We start from the raw sequence: 20,980 nt of genomic DNA, 5'->3' as shown, positions 1-20,980 counted from the left end.
AAGGGCTGAGAGTGAGGATCAGCAGGTGACAGTGGGAGCTGGAAAGCCCCTTTCTTTTCTGTTCCAAGTGGGAGGATCATTGAGGGCCTTAAACTCTTCCTTTCAAACAAGGTGTCATGAGGTCTTCACCTTCTTTTCTAATCCTGAGCTTGGCCAAGTTCATTGTCATCTCTAGATAATGCAGGAAACTGGGAAAGCCCTTTCAAACAAGGTGTCATGAGGTCTTCACCTTCTTTTCTAATCCTGAGCTTGGCCAAGTTCATTGTCATCTCTAGATAATGCAGGAAACTGGGAAAGCCCTTTCAAACAAGGTGTCATGAGGTCTTCACCTTCTTTTCTAATCCTGAGCTTGGCCAAGTTCATTGTCATCTCTAGATAATGCAGGAAACTGGGAAAGCCCTTTCAAACAAGGTGTCATGAGGTCTTCACCTTCTTTTCTAATCCCAAGCTTGGCCAAGTTCATTGTCATCTCTAGATAATGCAGGAAACTGGGAAAGTCCTTTCAAACAAGGTGTCATGAGGTCTTCACCTTCTTTTCTAATCCCAAGCTTGGCCAAGTTCATTGTCATCTCTAGATAATGCGGGAAACTGGGAAAGTCCTTTCAAACAAGGTGTCATGAGGTCTTCACCTTCTTTTCTAATCCCGAGCTTGGCCAAGTTCATTGTCATCTCTAGATAATGCAGGAAACTGGGAAAGCCCTTTCAAACAAGGTGTCATGAGGTCTTCACCTTCTTTTCTAATCCCAAGCTTGGCCAAGTTCATTGTCATCTCTAGATAATGCAGGAAACTGGGAAAGCCCTTTCAAACAAGGTGTCATGAGGTCTTCACCTTCTTTTCTAATCCCAAGCTTGGCCAAGTTCATTGTCATCTCTAGATAATGCGGGAAACTGGGAAAGCCCTTTCAAACAAGGTGTCATGAGGTCTTCACCTTCTTTTCTAATCCCAAGCTTGGCCAAGTTCATTGTCATCTCTAGATAATGCGGGAAACTGGGAAAGTCCTTTCAAACAAGGTGTCATGAGGTCTTCACCTTCTTTTCTAATCCCAAGCTTGGCCAAGTTCATTGTCATCTCTAGATAATGTGGGAAACTGGGAAAGTCTTTGAATCACCTTTCTTCTACGTTTTCAAGAATGGAATTTTTTAGGATCCAAAGGTGCTTTTCCAAAAGGCGACTGGACTTTCTTAGTTTTTTTTTCTTTGAATTTTTGTTTGTTTGTCATCCAGGAAGTTCTAACTGAAGAAGCTTCTTGGATGAGAAGCAAAACATTTTCAAAAGGAAAAAATCCAGTTGCCTTTTGGGAAAGCATCTCTGGAACACCCATGACCTGGATGATTGAGAATCTCCGTAACTGTTTAGGAGCATGAAGCTTTCTGAGCTGCTGGTAGTAACTGAAGAGATGGCGTGATGTTCAAGGGTGGCATAAAATCAATGTGGTACCTAACTTTATCTTTTGCTGTTATGTGGACTCCTGAGAGTAAACAGTTTCAGCTGACGTGGAAGTATTTGCATGTACAGTGAAAGCATCTCGTTGGGAATACAGTAATTCTACTGTAAACTGACTCTTTTTACCAACACCACCCACATGACTTCTTGGACTGAACATTCCCACGTTAGACTGAACACCCAAATGTAATACCCGAATAGGATGTTTCTGAAGGGTTGCAATAAGATCTGCATCATTTCTCCCCATTCTTTCCCTGTACCAGAAATTCAAAGAGAGAGAGAGAGAGAGAGAGAGAGAGAGAGAGAGAGAGAGAGAGAGAGAGAGAGAGAGAGAGAGAGAGAGAGAGAGAGAGAGAGAGAATGCAGCTAAACAATAAAAAATCCCAAGGTACATGGCTTAAACTGAAGAATAAAGCTTTGTGAGCCTTGAATTTTGGCTTTTAACTGAAAACTGATGTTCAGACTGAAAATTCTCCGTATGAATTGAAGCGAAAGTTTTAATACAGCTGGGAGCTGTGAAAAGCAAATTATGTAAAGTTGACTCTTTGAATGTAAGTAGCTGAAGAACTTGTCCACGCTTAAAATCACATCGGGTGTAGAATCAATAATATTGAACAGACATAAGTGCTGTATTTCAAGATGAGGCAATGTTATAGGATCTAGAATATTTTCACAGCCATAAAAATGGGTGATTGCACTTATAAAAGACTTGGGGGGTGTATATAAGTATTGCCTTTGATTGAGAAATTTGTTACTTTTTTTTGACGTGACCCTAACCCTTCAGATTCATTCAGCGTGTTTTCTGTCAATATGTTTTTAAGAACACAAAGGGAAGAGCGCTTCATTAAGATAAATTTTTAATGCACCAAATAGATGTATTCTCAGTACTGCTATTCCATGGGGTAATGTTCTCTTTCACTGGAGCTTTTAAGAAAAGGAATATGTTTTCATTTAGAAATCATGCTGTTTTTGCTTAGCATGATGTGCAAATCCACCCATCACAATTTAGAACTCTGACTTTTTTTCTTGGGCTTTTTGTGCATTGTATGGTCAAAATAATCTAATTATGTCATGATTTTATGGACATGCAAACCAAGATTGCTTGATAAATCTTCAAACAGAGGAGATAATCCACATGCATTGTTTATCATTTGGTTTCTTGTTACTTAGTCCTTAATACTGTACAGCCTTATCAATAACCCTTCCTCCATCCTTGTCTTCTAAGACTGAAATTGTAAGGGTGGAATCCTGATATGGAATTCTGGAAGAAACCAACTGCAGAATGAGTATTGGTTTGGAGGAAAATATGCAGGTTTTGTCACCTTGAAAATATTTTTATTTCTATAACTATTAGTATATAAATTGCCCTCCCTATCTCATAATACCTCTTTATCCAGGGACGTGTCCCTTAATCTTGACAAATTGCTGCTAATTAATTGCATTGTATGTAGGAGTGATCACAGAACAAAGGATACTTTTTCAGATGTTATCAGAACTTAACATTTAACTTTATAATATAAGGGTAGACCATATATATATATATATATATATATATATATATATATATATATATATGTGTGTGTGTGTGTGTGTGTGTGTGTGTGTGTGTGTAATACATATACACATACACATAATATAGGCACAATGTATATATTACACAATACATAATCATGGACAAAATAAGAATTGTTGATCTAAGTGTTCTGACATTTATTCCTTGTGCCACTATTGAAAAATAACTTGTCCAAATACTGACAAAGAACACAGATTAAAAATCCAATGCTGTCAATCAGGGCAAATTTATCTTTCCAATATTGGAATAGTACTACTTTTGGCTACATTCCTTCGGTGAAATACCCATAGTTCTCAGTATGTTAATCACAACCATATGCTAGAGATATAACCTAGATTAGTTCTCTCCAACATGGCTGCTTCCCAGTTGTGTACATTTGAGTTCCTAGAAATCTCAGCAATAGCCACACATCTGGAGGGCAGCCAGGTTGAAGAAAGCTGGCTGAAAAGCTCACGCACTTGGTAGCAATTCTTTTGATAAAGCAACCATCAACCCCAAACCCAACTGCCAGTCAGATAAATTTCAGACCAAAATGTAACAGTAGTAGGATAAGACCAAACCAAATGACTTGACGTTTTAAATTATATCCCCTTCATTAATACAAACATGTGACATAGTTCTCACTGAGAACTGTGGAATGCACACAGAAAAGATTACTTGTTAATATATTCCATGCGCATTGGAAGCTAATGTTAGTTTGTCACCCTTATTAGAAACAAGACCGGAATGAGCTAACTCTACTTCACTGTAAAGCTACATTAACAGAATCTTGCAAACCTGAAAGTGCTTCTCTCCCTCGTCCCCTGAGCTTCTTGTCCAGCTCACATTCCCCACATAGCTGCCTTTTATCTGTCCATTTCTTTGGCTGCTGTGTCTTCAGCCTGTCCCTCAAAGTCATTCCCTCATACCATGACATAATTTGAAAACTTTGGCACTATAAAAGGCTTAGATAGTAATTGGAGCGTTCTAGGCAGGTTACTGAGAAAGCGCCAGCTTGTAGTTTTGATGAGTTAGCTGTATCCTTACTGATTTATTTATTTATTTATTTTATTATATTTATATACCGCCCTTTCCCGAAGGACTCAGGGCGGTTTACAGGGTGGTTAAAACAAAAAATACAAAAGTTAAAAACAGATTAAAAAAATTATATCGGTCCCTGAACAAATAAAACCCCAGTTAAAATTAAAATTAAAATTCTCAGCCTGGGCCAGAGAGCTCGAAGAGCCAGGTCTTCAGGTCCCGGCGAAATGTACGGAGGTCGGGGGCGGTCCTAAGCTCCACTGGCAGCTGGTTCCAAAGGGCAGACGCACCCACAGAGAAGGCCCTCCCCCTGGGTGTTGTCTGCCGGCAGTCTCTTACCGGCGGTACCCTGAGAAGACCCTCCCTGTGGGAGCGCACTGGACGAAGGGAGCTTGATGCCGGCAGCAGGTGTTCCCTCAGATAACCCAGACCCATGGCATTTAGGGCTTTATAGGTCATCACCAGCACCTTGAATCTCACCCGGAGGGCAACCGGGAGCCAATGCAGCTCGCGGAGTAGAGGTGTTACATGGGAGTATCGGGAAACCCCCATCACAACTCGCGCGGCCGCATTCTGCACCAGCTGAAGCCTCCGAGTGGTCCTCAAGGGCAGCCCCATGTAGAGAGCATTGCAGTAGTCTAAACGGGAGGTCACGAGCGCATGAGTGACTGTGCGTAGGGCATCTCGGTCCAGATAGGGTCGCAACTGGCGCACCAGGCGAACCTGGGCAAAAGCCCCCCTGGTCACGGCTCCTATATGGTCTTCAAAATTGAGTCGTGGATCCAGGAGGACGCCCAATGATGAGGATGACACTCTTGTTAGAGAAAAGGCGACATTCAGAAATGACAGGAGGCCTATCTGGAGGAAGTAGAATTCACCTTTCTAAAACTTTAGTGGATGCAGTAAAGCTGCAGACATCTATCCGCGTTTTGTAGTGTGAGTTTAGCAGGTTACCTAGTTAAGATTGTCCAAGCTGCCCTTGTATTCAAGGTCAAATATCAGTTAGAGATTAAACTCTTAAAATAGGACCATCAAAACCTAGGCTGACATCAATGTTAGTTCAGGGAATTACTGGGCAGTTGCTATCTTCCCTCCTACCTATCTCATTGGGTTGTTGTAAAATGCCATTTGAGTTTCTGGGGTGGGGGGAAAACAAGAAAGAAATTGAATGAATATTTAAATAATACATGAGTGGGCTTGGAATTCTGGGAACAATTGGGAAAACATGCCTGGGGGGCGGGGGAGACCAGATTTGGAAAAAAAAATGACATGGCTTTAGTTTAAAGTGATTAGACCCATATTAGCACAGGAATTGTGTGGAAATTCTGTTAATTCTGAAGGTGGCTCTATTATCGATAAAATTTCAGAGCAATCAAGAAGTCCAGCCTCTTGACTTTTCTAAAGTATGCATCCAGAACAACTTTAGAAGTTGCTTCTCTTATAAGATTAGCCCCAATTCTTTTCTCCTCTCTTTTTTCTCTTCCTTTTTGTCCTTTGGTAATCTGCTTATAGAGAGAATTCAAAGTGGATTGCACAGTGTAACATTTGCCTACTTTCCTTCTTTGTAATCTTCCATTAGGAAACCTGTCAACATGACCAAAGCCACAATCAACTACCGCAATGAGAAAACACACATGATGAGTGCAATTGATCAGAGCTTTACAGACCAGAGTACCCTTCAGGAAGATGAGAGGCTGGGATTATCTTTCATGGATACTCACAATTACAACAACAGAGGTCAGTTTCGCAAGAATACATGTTGTCCTGATTCCAAGATGGAGCGGCACAATTTATATAACAGAGCAAAATAGATTTCATTGGTTCTTCTGTTGTTAGTACAACGAAGTTAGGATTAGAGTTAGAGTTAAGCTTCTTTGGGCTCTGCAGTTGGATTTTATATGTGGGTTTCTTTATTTATTGTATTTATTCAGGGTTTTTTTCATGTACTGACTTTATTATTTCTTATAAATAACTCAAGACAACAAACATACATAATTCTCGTTTTTCCTCCTATTTTCTTCCTAACAACATTGTGAGATGAGTTGGGCTGAGAAAGAGATGGATTGACCTAAAGTTCCCCCAGCCAGTTTTCATGACTAAGGTTTAATGAAGAGAAGGGTGAGGGGTGACATGATAGCAGTGTTCCAATATCTCAGGGGCTGCCACAAAGAAGAGGGAGCCAGGCTGTTCTCCAAAGCATCTGAAAGCAGGACAAGAAGCAACGGATGGAAACTAGTCAAGGAGAGAAGCAACCTAGAACTAAGGAGAAACTTCCTGACAGTTAGAACAATTAACCAGTGGAACAACCTGCCTCCAGAAGCTGTGAATGCTCCAACACTGGAAGTTTTTAAAAAGAGACTGGACAGCCATTTGTCTGAAATGGTATAGGGTTTCCTGCCTTAGCAGGGGGTTGGACTAGATGACCTCCAAGGTCCCTTCCAACTTCTTCTTCTTCTTCTTCTTCTTCTTCTTCTTCTTCTTCTTCTTCTTCTTCTTCTTCTTCTTCTTCTTCTTCTTCTTCTTCTTCTTCTTCTTCTTCTTCTTCTTCTTCTTCTTCTTCTTCTTCTTCTTATTATTATTATTATTATTATTATTATTATTATTATTATTATTATTATTATTAGACTAGAACAACCCAGCTCCTGGTAAATGGCAAAGTCATCCAGCTGGCTCTCATGCCTAAGGTGGCACTAGATCTCACAGTCTCCTGGTGATTGGCCCAAAGTCACCCAGCTGGCTTTCATGCCTAAAGAATGACTAGAACTCACAGACTCCTGGTTTCTAGCCTGAAGCCTTAAGTGTTACAAGAAGGATTGTCTGCCAGGCGGGGTATCCAAAAAGTCAAAACTGAAGCTACAACAAGTGCAATCAAAGCCTTTTTTAATGTGCATTGTGACACATGTAAAAAAGGAGCAGGGCTTTGATTTCATGAGGTGACACAGTGAAATCCAATCTAGTCCAATCCTTTATTTGCTTACAGATGACGGACAGAATCTTGCCAAATTAAAGCTATAACCTTATAGCCTACTTAATATATCCTGAGGGATTCTAGGATGTGGCTACCTTAAACCTCTTCCCTCCTCCACCATCCAGTGTGGGACTATGCAGTCTCCTAATCTGGCCCCACTCTGGGAAAGCTTGATTTCTCTAAAACTCCGCCCCACTAATCCTCCAGTGCATGGTTCAAAATGCATGATTTTGGCTCCCTGTTTGACTCAACACCTCTCTGAAGATCCCCTGCTGCCAATTTTTAGGACAAAATTTCTACCGCTAGTAGGATGAAAGTAGGGTTAGCCTTCCCTGGAGTCTGTGGTTCAATCTAATGTGAGAGTTAGGTTAAGAAAAAAAAACAGTGCAGATTTATTGGTCCTGGATCTCTTCCAATATACTCCTACCTGAGTTTTCATGAATTTTAACATTGGTTGGCTCTTTTGGAAGCGTTATCAGTTCAAATTGTCAGTACTAATCTTCTGGGCTGTGCACACAGTGTTATCTGATAAGTCTGATTACAATTCAGACTCTTGTGCTCTCCGCTCACTTGTGCAATCAGTCGATTCTTTATCTTAAAATTGCCACCTCACATTTTTATAAGGCTTTCCCCCCATTTAGTTCTCTGGCTTCAACTTTCGAGTTAGGCCTGTAGTCCAATCTTTTTCCAGGATCTTCAGGAAAGTGGAAAAACCTCCTCCTAATTTGATTTGTGTTGTACTTGTATTTGTATTAAGAATTGTTTATCCTGAGTACAGGTAATAATAATAATAATAATAATAATAATAATAATAATAATAATAATAATAATAATAATAATAATAATAATAATAATAATAATAATAATAATTATTTTATTTATATACCACCCTTCTCCCGAAGGACTCAGGGCGGTGAACAGGGCAAATGTATAAAATACAAAAGTACAAAAGTTAAAAGGAATTAAACATAATGCCCAAGGTAAAAACAATAAATACAAATATTAAGAACAATAAAAATCCCAACCCATCCCCCATCAGGCCAGGCCGGCTTGTTCGAATAAGTGAGTCTTCAGATCGCGACGGAAGGAGCGAAGGTCGGGCGCCATCTGGAGCTCAACCGGTAACTGATTCCATAGCTCCGGGGCGCCCACAGAGAACGCCCTCCCCCTGGGGGCCACCAAACGACATTCTCTGACCGGTGGCACCCTGAGGAGGCCCTCTCTGTGGGAATGCACAGGGCGGAGGGATGTCGATGCCGGCAGCAGGTGCTCCCTAAGGTACTCTGGACCCCTGCCATGTAGTCCTCGACAGTTCATTTAGTGATTGTTCAAAGTTGCAATGGGACTGAAAAAAGTGACTCATGACTATTTTCACACTCCATTGCAGTATTCCCCAGAGTCAGATTAATTCGGATGCTTGGCAATGATGGACTCATATGTCCCGGTGTCATATGATCACCTCTGTTGACCTGCCAGGCAAAGCCAATCACTTAACAAACGTGTTACTAACTTAACAACTGGAGTGATTTACTTAACAACTGTGGCACGAAAGGTCGTAAAATGGGGCAAAATTTACTTAACAAGTGTTTCACTGAGCAGCAAAAATTTGGGGCTCAGTTGCGGTCGTAAGTCAAGGACTACCGATATTAGATGATATTAAGATAGGATACCATTGATCACGATATAGTTTTATCGTGATTTATATTTTCTATATACTGTAGATCTGATTTACCTGGACTGTGCATAGTATAAGTAGACAATTTCACACAATTCATTTGTCAGGAAATGGGGAAAAAAGCCATCAGTCATAGTGTATTGCAGAAGGAAACAAAAAAAGCAAACGTCCCTTTTGATGCTACTTCAGTCTGATGAAGGGAAACCCATTTCTGGCATTTCTTTCAGATAAGAAAAGAATTGTTTGGCTTAGCTAGTCTGGTTTACGTGCCCCTCTAACTGCCTGTTTGCTGAACATTGTCACTATTTTGGCTTGGCCCATGAGAGTGGCTGCTCTCTTTTGTTCTTTCTGTGTTTATTCTGGAATGTGGAATTCCTGGGAAATCAGTAGAACAGTCAGCCAGGAATTCTGCTGTTTGATGGGTGTGTACCTTCTCTGCATCTCTGCAGGCTGATGTGCACACAGATGTGTTCTGGGGACATCGGTAAATGAAGTGCATCAATACACTCGTACACATACGCACACACAAACCCCAATATAGAATGGGGATGGAAGAGGGAAGAGGTACTTTGTTAGAGAGTGGGAACAGAGAGAGAAAAAGAAATATATACCAAAAAAACGTTTATCCTATGAATATCTTTTTTTTTCTTGTGTTCATTTGTGTCTGATTCTTGAAGACTGCCTGAACAAGTCCCAGCAGTTTTCTTAGCCAGGTTTTTCAGAAGTGGTTTGCCATTGCCTCCTTCCTTGGACTAAGAGAGAAGGACTGGCCCAAGGTCATCCAAGCTGCTTTGTGCTTAAGGTGGGACTAAAACCCACAGTCTTCTGGTTTCTAGCCTGGTGTCTTAAGCACTATAGCAGATGGGCTTTTGACCTAGCAGATATGAATACTTGATGAATAGCTACTTGACTTACTTCTTAGAACTTAACTAAGTGGCTTAGATTTCTACTATTGCTTATAAGGCAAATTGCTTTGCTTCTGGTTTCTTCCTCTTCCCGTATCTGCAGGTTTAGGAATGCTAGCAGCTTCTCCCCTTAATACACTCTTGTCTGATTAATTGGCACCTGAACCATTTGGAGTTTGCATTTCCCCATGTAGGGTCCATGACCGCATTTTCTTTTTCCTGATTCTTTTCTGTAGATTCTTCTTTGGGTTCAAACTATCTCAGGCCCTTTTCTGGCTCTTCCCTAAGATCTTCTGGCCTCTGGTTCTCCCAGTCCTGGACTTCTCTGCTCCACAGCTTGTCTGGTCACATCTCATTCTAGCAGCATCTCCTGCCTAATTTAAGTCTCTTCCCAACTTCCTGCTCTGGTTTCTAATATATTTCTTTTTTTTATTTGAACCTTACATACCCATCTGCAGGAGTCCCTAAGGAGTTTACAGCATTTCCCTTCCTTTCTCTGCAGGTGCCTATGTACCTAAACTGGGCAGCTGACAGACCACTGCAGAGAAAAATATTGTGACCTTGATAGTTTCAGAGCAGCTCACCCATCCACATTCTTTGTCTATCAAAACCAATTTGGGGTGAAAATTGGGTCCAGATGGGAGAAAAGAAAGAAAGAGCAGGGTGGGGGGGGTGGAGTGGAGGGAACAATATAGAGGCTCTGATTCAGGCTTCCCAGCATTGTATTTGGCTGCTCCAGTCATTCAGACAGACTTTTGAGAATGGGATTGTTTGACATGAGCATATTGATCTTCTATTTCTCTGACAGTTCTATCGATCTCTTGAGAGATCGATAGTCCTGTCAGAGGAAGCACATGGTAAATGATAAAACTTAAGGTTAAATAAATAAAATAAGGCAAAAATAAGGTTTCAGACCCGAACCCTGCCTGCCAAATGTTCTGCTGGCAGTGATTTTTCCTGCTGATGTGTGATTCTCACTGCAGATGACTAACTCCAGTGAGAATTAGGGGATTATATAGAACCCTCTGGTTACCTTGGGCCAGGGGCTAGGATACCCATCTTTTACCTTTTCTTGCTCATATATACCTAGGCTTGATACATACCAGGGTGGTTTGCTTCTTTCCATTGATGATCAAGATGGTAAGAAAAAATTGGATATGATTCTGAACTGTATAGAGTGGTCCTAAGTGACAAATTGAGCCATGTATGGTTTAAAGCAGTGTTTTTAAAGCTGGCTGGGGAATTCCGGTAATTGAATTCTATCTATCTTAAAGTTGCCAAGGTGGAGAAACACTGCATTAAAAGGTTGCCTGAGTATATGCAATGAGTTTTGGCTTGCTCCATAGCAGATAACTGCAAGCTCCAGAGTTTACTTCAGGGTACATTATTTGGATGCAAGTTGCCCTTAGGATAATTTTACAGTCAATACAATTCAATTTTGCAGCTACTAAGATTGTTGGCTATGCCGGTACAAAGATAGTCAGGGAAATGATTAAAGCCTGGGAAATGGGCCCTTTTACAGTCCACAGGAGTGCTGATCTACCACCAGCTTATCAGGTGCTTAGGAGTTGAGGACTTGGCAGCACAAAGAAACAAGAGCCAATCGCTGGCCATCAACACACAAATCAACCAATAGGAAAGCACTACATAAATATGACTCACAGAATAGCCCAAAGCACATATTTCAGTAGAGAGCAGTTCCCTGAGGATGGACTTCAGGATGAATCCGAAAACTTGGAAGAGTAAAATTCTGGTCCCAGTGACTAGCCTAGATTGGATCTTGCAACATTATCGTGGGATGTGTATATTTGCCTTCATTCGTGGTAGTCAATACTATTTGGAATTCTGGGCAAATTTTCCTGGTTTAGGTAACAGCCTGCAGCCAACGGTATACAATATGAGGATCAAGATCTGTCTCTGCAAAGATGTTGAGTTTGCTTTTTTTTAAAAATGCAAATGGTGGGTAAAAACTGATCAAAATCTTGCCACAGGAGCAGCAGGCAAAGTGAGCAGGTACATAATTTGTCCCTCAGCACATTGCACGATCTTCCCTAATATTGTAAATATGAGGTACATATAACTGAAATTGAAGTTGGAAAGGGATGGGATGCAAATGGAAAATGAATGGATCTTAGAATGGCACACTTTTAATTCTATGGTCTTGCTTTACAGCAGGGGTGTCAAACTCAATTTCATTGAGGGCCGCATCAGCATTGCGGTTGCCCTTAGGGGGCCAGGTGGGTATGTCCTGGGTGGGCGTGGCCTACTGGGTGGGCGTGGCTAGAGTGCGTATGGCCTACTGGGTGGGCATGGCCAGCTCTACATCGTTCGCATCAAGGGTGCCTATGGGGGCCTGGGCAGGAGTGGGACAGATCTGAGGGTCTCTGGCAGGAGGAGGGTCTCTAGGCCAGGGCCAGGGCAGTGGGGGCCGTTCCCTCACTGTTTCCAGGATGGCTTCGCAGGCCACATGAAACCACTTCGCGGTCCGGATCCGGCCCCCGGGCCTTGTGTTTGACATGTCTGCTTTACAGGGTTAAATAAGTTATTCTTTTACTGAGATTAACCCCAGTGAATGCTGCAGGTTTATTTCCTCTGGGTACACATACACAACTCACACTGTGTACCTTTTTCCTAAAAATAATATTTAACGTGGGCATGTTTAGCACCATTTTCTGCTAGTAGCGTCACAGATGGATTTCATTGTGTCTGTATCTTTATTTAAATCATGAAATCATTTCTTAAAAATATAGTTAGGTAAAGTATTCCTAATTCTAGAAATGAATAGATAATCTGTATTATCCCACTGATTTTCTTGGGGAGAACAATTTGCATTATAATTGATTTGATTCAGTTGCTCATTTAGCTCAAACTTCACATTATTTTCTCTCTTCCACTTAAAATCTAATCTGCATTAGGAATTGTGAGTAGGCATTGCATAAATTGTAATGCAGCATTCAACCTGTAATGTTTACCTAACCTCCTTCTAGCAAACAACAAAGGATATAAGACAAAAAAAATCCAATACCAACATCAGCAGGAATAACAAAATGGCTGCCAGAGTCACAGTAGTATGGAATTGGAAGGGATTACAAGGATTATCTAGTCCAATGTTTCCCAACCTTGGAACTTTAAAAAGTGTGGACTTCAACTCCCAGAATTCCCCAGACAGCATGAGGTTAAATCCACACATCTTAAAGTCCTCAAGGTTGGGGCACACTGATCTAGTCCAACTACCTGCACTGGCGGGGGGGGGGGGGAGAAAGAAAAACAGTAAATCATTCACAAGATGTGGCCCTCTGGCTTCTTATAAAGATCTAGAAATCTGGAAAACATACCCTCTGGTAGGGTAGAGAATGTTTGGAGATCATTATGATCTTAAATCTCTGATCTGCAAGGCACATTCAGTGCAAAACTGAAAATCTTCCTGGAAAAGATCATGATGGAGTAAGTCTATTTGTATTCTTGAGGATCTTGGCAAATCTGCTTCTTAATTTCTGTGGCACTTTGACTTCTCTTTCTTTGTATGTTAAGGAACACTCTGGGCACCAGAGAAATTGCTCTCCCGAACATTGTTCAGACTCTCCAAAGAGATCCATTTGCCCCTTTCTAATCTAATCTAAAGGTAAGGGACATAGTGGCTCAGTGGGTTAGGATGCTGAGCTTCAAGCTCCCTGCGCCCTGTGCGTTCCCACAGAGAGGGCCTCCTCAGGGTGCCACCGATCAGAGAATGTCGATTGGTGGCCCCCAGGGGGAGATCCTTCTCTGTGGGCGCTCCGGAGCTGTGGAATCAGCTACCGGTAGAGCTCCGGATGGCGCCCGATCTTCGCTCCTTTCGTCGCGATCTCAAGACGTTTTTGTTTGTACAAGCTGGCCTAGCCTGATGGGGATCGGTGGGGTTGTTTTATCTTTGGTCTCTTAATTTTATCTTGGGGTTTTTAGAATTGTACTTCTATTGTTTTAACTAGGGCAACTGTTTAATCTTTTTTTTTAATGTTTGTATTTGGTATTTTATTCTGCCCTGTGAACCGCCCTGAGTCCTCAGGGAGAAGGGCGGTATATAAATGTTATTAAAATTAAAAAAAAAAATTAAATTGTCGATCTGAAGGTCGGCAGTTTGGCGGGTCGAATCCCGAGTGCCGCGTAACAGAGTGAGCGCCTGTTACTCATCCCAGCTTCTGCCAACCTAGCAGTTCGAAAGCACGTAAAAATGCAAGTAGAAAAATAAGGACCACTATGGTGGGAAGGTAACAGCATTCCGTGCGCCTTTGGCGTCTAGTCATGCCGGCCACATGACCACGGAGACGTCCTCGGACAAGCGCTGGCTCTTCGGCTTTGAAACAGAGATGAGCACCGGCCCCTAGAGTCAGAAACGACTAGCACGCATGTGCGGGGGAACCCTTACCTTTACCTTTACCTAATCTAATCTAGGAATCCTAATACTTCTTTCTTTCTGAAAGGATAGGGGTGACACCATATGTTTTCTTCACCCGTGTTGTTACTTTTGCCATTTTTCTTCTATACTCTTCAGATGGGCTCTTTTAGGAGACGACTTTTGGTGCTTATTGTTGTTGTTGTTTTAAAGCAGAAAACCAAGCTGATGATTTTAATATTGGAAATGGCTGTTTCCAGAGCAGCGGTTGGTGTGATCTGGCCATCCATTCTTGTCAAATGTTTGGCTTTTGGGCTGGACCTCCTGGAACATATTATAAACCTGACTGGTGGAGCTGGTTATCCTGGCATCATTCTCTCATGGATCTCCCAGGCTGTTTTCAACATGGCTGGCTTCAGCACCATTTGACTGGTTGCACTCTGAAAAGCTTTCTGAAATGGCTGGCCCTTACCTGAAGAAATAATAGTTGCCAAGAAAGTTTAGCAACAGTTCAATTTTAAAACTGGAGTCTTTGCTGTTGGGACAACATGCTCTCAAGTCTCCTGGATTGTAGCTTTCTTAGGGGGAAAAAAAGTCACAATGCAGCTTAGAGCAAAGCACTGTGGGATAAAGAGAAACCTGTTGAGCCTAGGAATGCCAGTGTTTAGCAAAATAGACTTAGCTAAAGGTAAAGGTTCCCCCGCACATGCGTGCTAGTCGTTTCCGACTCTAGGGGCCAGTGCTCATCTCCGTTTCAAAGCCGAAGAGCCAGCGCTTGTCAGAGGACGTCTCCGTGGTCATATGGCCGGCATGACTAGACGCCAAAGGTACACAGAATGCTGTTACCTTTCCACCATAGTGGTCCCTATTTTTCTACTTGCATTTTTACATGCTTTCGAACTGCTAGGTTGGCAGGAGTTGGGACAAGTAACAGGTGCTCACTCTGCTACGCAGCACTCGGGATTTGACCCGCCAAACTGCCGATCTTCTGATCAACAAGCTCAGCATCCTAACCCACTGAGCCACTGCGTCCCATAAAATAGACTTACAAGAAGTGAATTATGGATAGTCCAGGAGGAAGTATCTACAGCTGGCCCTTCCCTTAAATGACTTATAGGATGTTTCTCTCCTGCTGCCTTTCTAATGCCCCAAGCTGTGCTTTCTTTTTATCGACCCTTAGGTTTCTACTTGATGTCCGGAGTGGCTTTATTTCCTTTATGATTTTATATTATTTTGCTTCTTTTACTATGTGACAATGGATGTTTGCATCAAGAAGGCTTGCTGGGCTTGTGTACCTCAGGTTACCATACTTCCTACCCACCGTAGCAAAGAATAACTTTTCCAATTGTTTCTGTCTGTCTAGTCCCAGGGGTAGGCAACCTTGGCTCTTTTATGATTCGTGGACTTCAACTCCCAGAATTCCTGAGCCAGCATGTCCACGAGTCATAAAAGAGCCAAGGTTGCCAGCCCTGGTCTAGTCCATTCAGGCAGAGTGGGTGCACTCCAGGTCCCCTCAAATGATGCCTTCTAATGGGACCAAGGATGTCTACCTTCTGTGTCACCACATCTGCCTTCTGGAACAGCATCGCTCTCCCCCCCCTTACTGAGATATAGATGGCACTCACTTACTGTTAAGACCTGGCTCTATTCCCAGGCTTGGGATTAGTGTCTCTATGGAGCCCTTGTTGTGGTTTTTGTTCTTGTTGTTATGGTGTTTTTTTGTCACACTTTGTTGCTATGCTTTTAACTGTTTCAATATTTGCATGTTTGAATGTTGCAAGTTGCCCAGAACCTTTTGAAGTGGTAGATTTAAACAACAACAATAACCTTCCCTTGGCTCACAAGTCAAGGAATGTGATTGTTGATCATGCTGAAAGTCATGATCTTTGCTTAGGAGTCCTGGTTAATGGTTATGCTACAACATCTGGGCTCACACACCATCTACTTTCCTAGATGGTTTTTCAGCAGCTGCAGGGGAACTTGTGACCGGCCTTTGAGATATTGCAGTACAGTTCCCATCATCTTTCAATTCTGGTAATGCTAGCTGGAGGTTCCTTTGAGCTGTATTCCATTAAATTTTGGTGAACCATGGATTCCTCATCTGGTCATCACATAAAATTGTGCAATAATGCTTGCCATCCCAGTTGCCATGGGTTTCATTTATTGATCTGTTTGTCAATCACATTTATTTTTGGCTAACTTCAGTCTTTGCAAGTTTATTTATTTTATTTATTTAATTAAATTTCTATACCGCCCTATTCCCGAAGTTGCTACCAGGGGACTGGTGATGGGAATCAGAAGTCATTTCTTCAACTGCTTCTTCTAGGTTTCTGTCACAGTGTCTCTTTTAAACTCTTCCCTTCCTTTCATCTCCTCTTTCATCTTTTCATTCTCCTCTCTTTGCCCTTTGATCTTTGGATAGCAAAGATTCTCTAGCTTGATAAAACCATGCCTTGCTAGACTCACTAATTGCTTTCTATTCCTGCAGCTCTTATTCACATCTTTCATCTTTGTGTGCCCAATTTCTTATCACTAAGGTGGTCCTGATGAAAGATGGTCACAGTGGTGTTTTATTAATAAATCACTTTGAATGGCTTAACATGCAAACCTTACACAAATACATTTTTTCCCCCAAAAAGAAGATACAATAATATATGGTATCCTGACAGTACAAGTTGGTTTTCAAAAACAATGGGTTCTAAATTGTTTCCTATATCTGTTTCTGTATCCAACCATTTGCTTATTTGTCTACGTTTTCAACTTTGGGCAGTTTGGGGACATAATAGAAACTCTTCCCCAAAACTGGATTCTTCTTGTGAGGTCATGTGTTGTAGAACATTCTCCTTTCAGTTTTTAAATTAAGCCAATGAAAAAGTCTTGCTAAGCAACATAATTGATAAAGGGTGCCGCATAACAGAGTGAGCGCCTGTTACTCGTCCCAGCTTCTGCCAACCTAGCAGTTCGAAAGCACGTAAAAATGCAAGTAGAAAAATAGGGACCACTACAGTGGGAAGGTAACAGCGCTCCGTGCACCTTTGGCGTCTAGTCATGCCGGCCACATGACCACGGAGACGTCTTCGGACAAGCGCTGGCTCTTCGGCTTTGAAACAGAGATGAGCACCGGCCTTTAGAGTCGGAAACGACTAGCACGCATGTGCGGGGGAACCTTTACCTTTACCTTTTACTAGAGGCTAAATCCTACCTTAAACAATTAAGGGAACTAGGTATGTCTAGCCTAATGAAGAGAAGAAGTAGGAGTGACACAATAGCTGTCTTCCAGTACTTGAGGGGCTGTCACAGAGAAAATGGGATTGACTTGTTTGACTTGTTTCCCAAAGCACCAGAGGGCAGGAAGAACCACTGGGTGGAAGCTTGTTAAAGAGAGATCCAATCTGGAACTAAGGAGAAGTTTTCTGACATTTCCTGACATGAGAGCAATTAATCAGTGAAACAGCTCGCCTCCTGGATGCTCCGTCACTGGAGGTTTTCAAGAAAAGATTGAAGAGCCATTTGTCAGGGATGATATAAGGTCTCCTGCCTTGGGCAGGGGTTGGACTAAAAGACCTCTAAGGTCCCTTTCAACTCTATGATTCAATTTTTTTTTCTGTAACAGAAGAGGATTTTGGGGAAAAAAACCCTCATGTCTATACTAGGAGGTTCTTGAACTGCTGTAGGGACAAATAGCTGTGAGATCTGCATGGGAATGGCTGGTCTTTTACTACAGAATTCTCTTCCATTCTGCAACCTTCTTGGCTGTTGTTGCCTTCATTCCAAAGCAGCCATCAAATGGGGACTCCTCTCATGCACTTTTCCTCAGCTAGGAAAGAAAGGGCAGTCAATAAAGCTGCAGAGTGACAGAAAGTTGGATGTATTCATCCGTGATAGCATCAACAGTTGGAGCCCCTTTCACTTTCAAGAATAAAGAAATAAATTCTTGAAGAGAATAAGATGGAAAAGCAAAAGCCCCTTCTTCTTTTTTTTCTTCAGATGGGAAGAAAACTGAGAAATTGCATGAGACAAATGTCAAGCGCCAGAGAAATCAGAAGATCCAGGCAGTTCAAATGGGTATAAAGATTTATCACAAGCTTAAGCTGTCTGCAAGAATCTGAACTACTAGCCAAAGCAAACTGGCAGTAGATAAGAGTCAATGGAATGCAAGGTGGGCTGGACTTGGATCTCTTGTGGGCATGAAGAGATTTGAGACTGATGACACATTTGACCCCTCCCTTGGGCTCAGCCTGGTCATCTACAACAACTTGCAGGATAGTTTCTTCACATCTCAACTAATCTTTAATGTTGACAGCCCTTGGTTACAGCCACAGGAAGCTGCCATCTCCTCAAGCAGTAGCCTAACTTTCCTGAGAATTGTGCCACTACATTCTCTCCTAGGAGAGCAATTGCTGCCGCTTAAAGCAACAATCGTTCTTTTGAGTAGATAGAAATAAAATAATAAAAAAGGGAGGGACCTTTCAAGGGAGCAGAATAAGCCAAATCAATCCCAGGGCCCGGCGTGTCGGCAGGAAAGCAGTCTATACATATAACTGACATAACATGAACATGAGTTTCTGGTATTCCTCAAGGACTGCTTTTCTGTAATTGACTTTTGACTGTGCCCTGAGCTCTCATGAGCCTTTAAGAGTTAACGAAGCAGAGCTTTTGCATTAGGCCGAGACTGGCAATTTCACACCCGCGCGTGCATTTCTGTGCTGATTTAGTTGTAAAGTAATTTCTTTCTGTTCCCTAGTTTCAGCCATATGCTAATAACATCTGTTAGTGAAGCTTCAAGATGCTTCCTTGCTCACGTCTTCTCTCTACAGACTACAAGATTAATATAGCTCCCACCATTGTCTTGCAGATAATGGAAGCCCAGAGGGTGAATCTCCCTCTTTTATGGATCTACACAGGACTGTTATTTTATGTTTGTGGCTGGGCTACTTTGTGGGTTTTCATGGTTTTTTTTTAAGCATGCTCTTAACAAGACTGGCAATTTCTCTATCTTGAGCATCTGAGAGCTTTCAGTCCAATTTTGCTGCGATTCATTTATAATCTATTGAAGGCAGTGTGACAGCACCTGCTTTGCTTGGCAGTGAGTTTAATGTTAGTCTTGGGCAGCCTGTAGGGAAAGTAGTTTCTTGAAGCTATTGCCAGAATGGCTGTGGCCATTTTTGCTGTGTGCTGGATTGAAAACCAGAGGTGTGTCCCTAATTTTGCACCAGTGCTTAAAATATAATAATAAATCAGAATGGAAATTTAACTCTTGCCATGTTTTTGCTGCAGTAGTAAAGACTTGGCATATGACGGGATAAAAATGATAATTTACTCATAACCACTTCACTTGTTTTGGATGGATTCTGAACCAAGTGCAAGTTAATGTTCAAACTTTGTTATCAACTACTTATTAGATATCAATTATATCTTTTTGTTTACTGTGGAGAGTCTTCAGTGTACTATCCGAGGCTGTTCTTTGCTTCCTAAGTTCTATCCAACTTTTTAAAAAGGTTGATGCTGTTAATCAAAATTTGTATACCACCCAACTTCCAATGATTTCATATGCCATCTTAAAAATTAAGGATGACAGGTCAGTCCAATGTTTGGAAGCTTTCCAAAAATTAAATTCATGAAAGTGATACCGGTAAGATCTCACCATTACAAATCTGCCCATTAACCCACAAAGTTGGAAACCCCTGATTTACCTGATGTATTGCATTTCTACCCAGTTGATTTTGAGGGATCTAAGACAGCTCTCCACAGCCAAGTTGCCGTGGCAAACTCACCACACCTAACTTGCTACAACCAACTCACCATGACCAACTCACTGCGGGACTACCTGCTGCGAGACAATTCACATTTTTGTTGAAATTATTGTAATTCTTGTATTTCTGGATTGACTTTCTTTATTTTGTTATTGTTGGAGCCACGGTGGCACAGTGGCATGTATTGCATGCTAATTCAGCTGACTGCCAGGAGTTCAATTATCACTGGCTCAAGGTTGACTCCTCTTTCCATCCTTCCAAGGTTAGTTAAATGAGAACCCAGATTGTTGGGGGCAATAGGCTGACTCTGTAAACCACTTAGAGAGTGTTTTAAAACATTATGAAGCAGTATATAAGTCTAAGTGCTATTGCTATTGGCCACAGTTCTGTTGAAATTAATTTAACTTTTGTATTTCTTGAATTGTTCCATGGTGAGTTGTCCTGCAGCAAATTGGCCATGGTGAGTTGGCCGTGGTGAATTGACTGGGGTGAATTCTCCCATTCCAGATTTTGAGAAGGTATATGTAGATTTTTTTAAGTAGGATTCAGCATTTCCATAATTGTGGAGTTTATCCTGAGCTTCTGTATGGTTTGCTTTCTACAGTAAGTATGCCTTGATAATGCTCACTGCTGGCAAACATGTAAAATAAATATGGAAAACTTTTGGAGGGTTTCTTTTACATTCAGTTTTAATCTGATATTTTAATAGAAACCATGGAGCCTAAGGTCAAGAAGCAATTTCCTCCTTTATGTTCTTCCTTCTTAACTGAGGTTCAGGATCAGATGGATAGATTTTACTCTGAAACCTCAAAGAGATCTTTCCAATTGCTGAGAAAATGCTAGGTGCATGCCCCCAAATCAATCTGTAATTTGATTGGTTCTTCTTGCAAAATCCAGATAGTTTAAACCAGGGGTAGGCAACCTTGGCTCTTTTATGACTCGTGGACTTCAATACCCAGAATTCCTGAACCAGCCATGCTGACTCAGGAATTCTGGGAGTTGAAGTCCACGAGTCATAAAAGAGCCAAGGTTGCCTACCATTGGTTTAAAACACTGTTGAAGAGCCTGGCCTGTGTATAAATCTAAACTAGGATTCTCAAATATTGCACTCCCCTAAATTAATAAATGAATTGGTGTGCCTGCCTGGAGTAAACCTAAATGATAATTACATAAGTCATTAATAACATATGGTGATTGATGGCTTTGAGAAATGAATAGATTGATGGGTGCAGCTATTCCTCAAAATGTGCTTTGTGCTTCACTCCCTATTTAG

The 20,980-nt window shown here is 41.6% G+C and overlaps 1 protein-coding gene across 1 annotated transcript in view; it reads left to right on the top strand.

Moving 5' to 3' along the window:
• Positions 1–20,980, top strand: part of PTPRU (protein tyrosine phosphatase receptor type U) — a 354,100-nt gene that overhangs the window by 269,145 nt on the left and 63,975 nt on the right. Inside the window, exon 15 of the mRNA XM_081335471.1 lies at positions 5,617–5,774. Coding sequence (XP_081191597.1) covers positions 5,617–5,774 — 158 coding nt within the window. The remainder of the gene's footprint in view (positions 1–5,616; positions 5,775–20,980) is intronic.

The sequence above is a fragment of the Vipera berus genome, assembly GCF_964194415.1.
Source record: "Vipera berus genome assembly, chromosome: 9".
NCBI classification, from domain to species: domain Eukaryota; kingdom Metazoa; phylum Chordata; class Lepidosauria; order Squamata; family Viperidae; genus Vipera; species Vipera berus.
The sequence above is the reverse complement of the archived record's forward strand: the minus strand, read 5'-3'. Positions and strand labels throughout refer to the sequence as shown.